Here is a 3,032-nt window from a genome sequence, read left to right as displayed (position 1 = left end):
AAGCTGAAACAAACACCCAAAGTTTGGGGTAATCTTGATCAACTATTCAAATCAGATAATCCAACGGCACTGTTTTTGCATTGGTATATGATGCCGGGTGTTTGGGATCCTTTTCAGTTATCCGCTAAAACTTTTCAGTAGAGGCTGGGGTTTGCTTAAATTGCCACCGACAGTGACAATATAATCAAATCCTCTCCCCCCCACTACATGAATGGTCATGACTCTGAGAGGAGAGAGAGAGAGTTTTAGAGAGAGAAAGAGAGTGAGACCCTTGGGGCATGGGGAAGCAGGCATGTGGATGTGTGGGGGACACACCAAACTCATCAATAAAACTCGTTGAATAATTGAGTGAATGACAGAAAAGAAAGGAAAAAGAAAACAAAACAAAACAAAACTGGACCTCTCTCCCCCTCTCTCTCTCTCTCTCTCTCCCTCTTTCTCTCTCTAGTCTCCCCCCATTGTTACTTCTAATCTTTCTTGTACTGCATTGCTCAGTTTAAAGACTATTCACTAGAAAAAAGCAAAGGCACCCACAAGTCCTTACAACTGTTCCTTTAATTTGATTTCTCTCTCCCTGTGGAAGCAGAGTACTCCCTCTTCATATTTCTCTCCCTCTCTCTCGTGTTCATCATCTGTGTATTACTCACTTCTTGAAGATGCCTAGACCAGGCCCAAGACCCTATGAGTGTGTTAGAAGAGCTTGGCACAGTGATAGGCACAAACCCATCAGAGGCTCTCTCATTCAAGAAATTTTCAGGTACTCTAATTCCCTCTCTATCTCTCTATATCCATATATATACATAGGCATAAGAACCCATATATTTGTTTTTGTGTTTTTCATGAGTCTATTACATGTTTGATTAGGGTTGTCAATGGGATTCATAGCTCAGCAACTAAAAAGAACAAAGAATGGCAAGAGAAGCTCCCTATTGTGGTCTTGAAAGCTGAAGAAATTATGTATTCCAAGGCCAATTCTGAGGTATGTTCTGTACTTCACTGCGCTCAATTTCACTCATTTTTTTTTTGACTATTTGTCTCAATTGCCTTTGTTCTTTTGTATTTCTCCATTTGTTTTGCATCTTTTTGCTTGCTTAGACTGAGTATATGGATCTTAAAACTCTTTGGGACCGAGCAAATGAGGCCATTGACACGATAATCCGGCGAGATGAGAGTACTGAAACCGGAGAGCTTTTGTTGCCTTGTATTGAAGGTATACATTCATTCAATTTGCTTTTGTCTTTGCCAATTTTTAGTCTTTGAATAGGAATGATCATTTCTACAATTGGGTTTTAGTCATTTTGACAATTTACATGTCTGTTCGTATATATGCAAGTATCTATGTTTTTGTAATTGCATTTTGTCAATGTAATGGCTTAGGTGCTTGATTTTAATTACAAACAGAAGTAATTCGAAATACAAAACATGTAATATGCAATTCTCTCTATTTCAATTGGGTTTTAGTCATTTTGACACTTTACATGTCTATTACTATATATGCAAGTATATATGTTTTCTTGATTGCATTTTATCAGTGTAATGGCTTAGGCTTTAATGCTTGATTTCAATTACAAACAAAAGTAATTCGAAATATAAAACATCTAATATGCAATTCTCTTTATTTCAATTGGGCTTAGCTGCTCTCCATTTGGGCTGCACTCCAAGGAGATCTTCGAGGAGCCAACGGAACAGTAATCCAGGATGTTATCTTAGTGCCAGTGTTCCAGAGACTACCTCTGCCCCTCCTTGCAATTTAGATAACACAACTCAGGGAAATCAACAATTAAAGTCTTTCAATTCGAACTTCACGGTACCCAGCTACATGAATTCAACCCATTTGGGCTTGGACTCGAGCTTCCCTATCACTCAAAACAATAATTGTACTACTAACAAATCCCAATTTCTATCTGAGAAACTTCTTCCACATGGTACTAACCAATGTTTACCTATGGGAACTTATCCATCATCGAACTCGTGTTTGGTTTATCCCTTGTATTATGGAAATCACCTTCAATCTCAAGAACTCCAGTCTCACTTTGGCATCACTGCCAAGTCAAATTCACACACTCCTGACTCTGCTGAGACTGAGACTGGTGCTGTGCAAAACCTGTTGTTGTCTTGTAATGTAGATGCTTCAAACAAAATTCCTCAAACAGAGTTCAGGGACGCTCTTGAGAACTCACATAATATTGGGTGTGATTTATCATTGCGGTTAGGCCCTTTATCAATTCCTAGTGCAACTGTTGAGAATAGTTTGCACCAAGAGGTTGAAGATGTTGGTTCGAGTACTCATCGAGAGGGGAGGAAGTTGAGTGATTTATCTCCACCTATGGAAAAAGAGTTCTCTTTTTATCGCAAGGCCAACGCTGATGACTCGACAGACTTCTGTTTGAATAAATGGAGTTCTGAGTGTGAAAATATGAATGTGGATGCGACAATGAGAAAGCGGAAGGCAGTTGTTAGTCCACCATCTGAGGGTAGGCAATTTTGTTGGCAGCGAACTGTTTCATCTAACCTTCTTACTGGAAGAATGAGCAGTGCAGGTTTGTAGACTAACTTCTACTTAAGTTGTTCTCTATAAAATTTTGAAATGGTATAGCAATTATGTATTATTGTAGCCCTTCCTGCAATGTTGCTGTACTTAACAACTATGACCACTTGATCATGGTTGCTTGTTTCAACAATGAAAAATATTGTCCAAATAAAGACTGGGTTTTAAATTTATGTCCAAAAAAGTTAACATATCTTACATAATGCTGCTACCAGAACGTAAAGTAATTATGACATTAAACTGTATTGGCTTCATTTGATTTATTTATATTTGATCAAATTTTAAGAGAAAAAAGGAAGATTCTTGGTGGCCAAATTAAAATAACAGAGAACTTTAAAAAGGCTCTTTTGAGGGCCTATCTAACGGTTCTTTTGATGCAATGAGAGCTTTGTATAAATTGAGCTAGTTGTATAGCCAGCTCGGTAAAGTTAAAATGTGTGAAGGAGGCAATGCTGCTGGTGGAGTTTGAAGCAGATGTTGGATT

The 3,032-nt window shown here is 38.2% G+C and overlaps 1 protein-coding gene across 1 annotated transcript; it reads left to right on the top strand.

Moving 5' to 3' along the window:
* Nucleotides 1-231: 231 nt before the first annotated feature.
* LOC132304483 (uncharacterized) lies at nucleotides 232-2,716 on the top strand. Its single transcript, XM_059802176.1, has 4 exons — nucleotides 232-757; nucleotides 865-979; nucleotides 1,096-1,210; nucleotides 1,635-2,716. The coding sequence occupies exons 1-4, from the start codon at nucleotides 657-659 to the stop codon at nucleotides 2,546-2,548; spliced, it is 1,245 nt and encodes a 414-aa protein (XP_059658159.1). The 5' UTR covers nucleotides 232-656; the 3' UTR covers nucleotides 2,549-2,716.
* Nucleotides 2,717-3,032: the final 316 nt, after the last annotated feature.

This window comes from Cornus florida, unplaced genomic scaffold, assembly GCF_030987335.1.
Source record: "Cornus florida cultivar Cherokee Brave unplaced genomic scaffold, ASM3098733v1 CherokeeBrave_3.0.0_Hap2_Chr04, whole genome shotgun sequence".
NCBI classification, from domain to species: domain Eukaryota; kingdom Viridiplantae; phylum Streptophyta; class Magnoliopsida; order Cornales; family Cornaceae; genus Cornus; species Cornus florida.
Note: the sequence above shows the minus strand (reverse complement) of the source record. Positions and strands in the feature narration are given on the sequence as shown.

Excerpts from the sequence above, each read along its gene's own strand:
- LOC132304483 (XM_059802176.1), top strand. The coding sequence starts at position 657 with ATGCCTAGACCAGGCCCAAGACCCTATGAGTGTGTTAGAAGAGCTTGG. Across the intron at positions 758-864 it reads CTCATTCAAGAAATTTTCAG|GGTTGTCAATGGGATTCATA; the intron begins GTACTCTAATTC and ends ATGTTTGATTAG. Across the intron at positions 980-1,095 it reads ATTCCAAGGCCAATTCTGAG|ACTGAGTATATGGATCTTAA; the intron begins GTATGTTCTGTA and ends TTGCTTGCTTAG.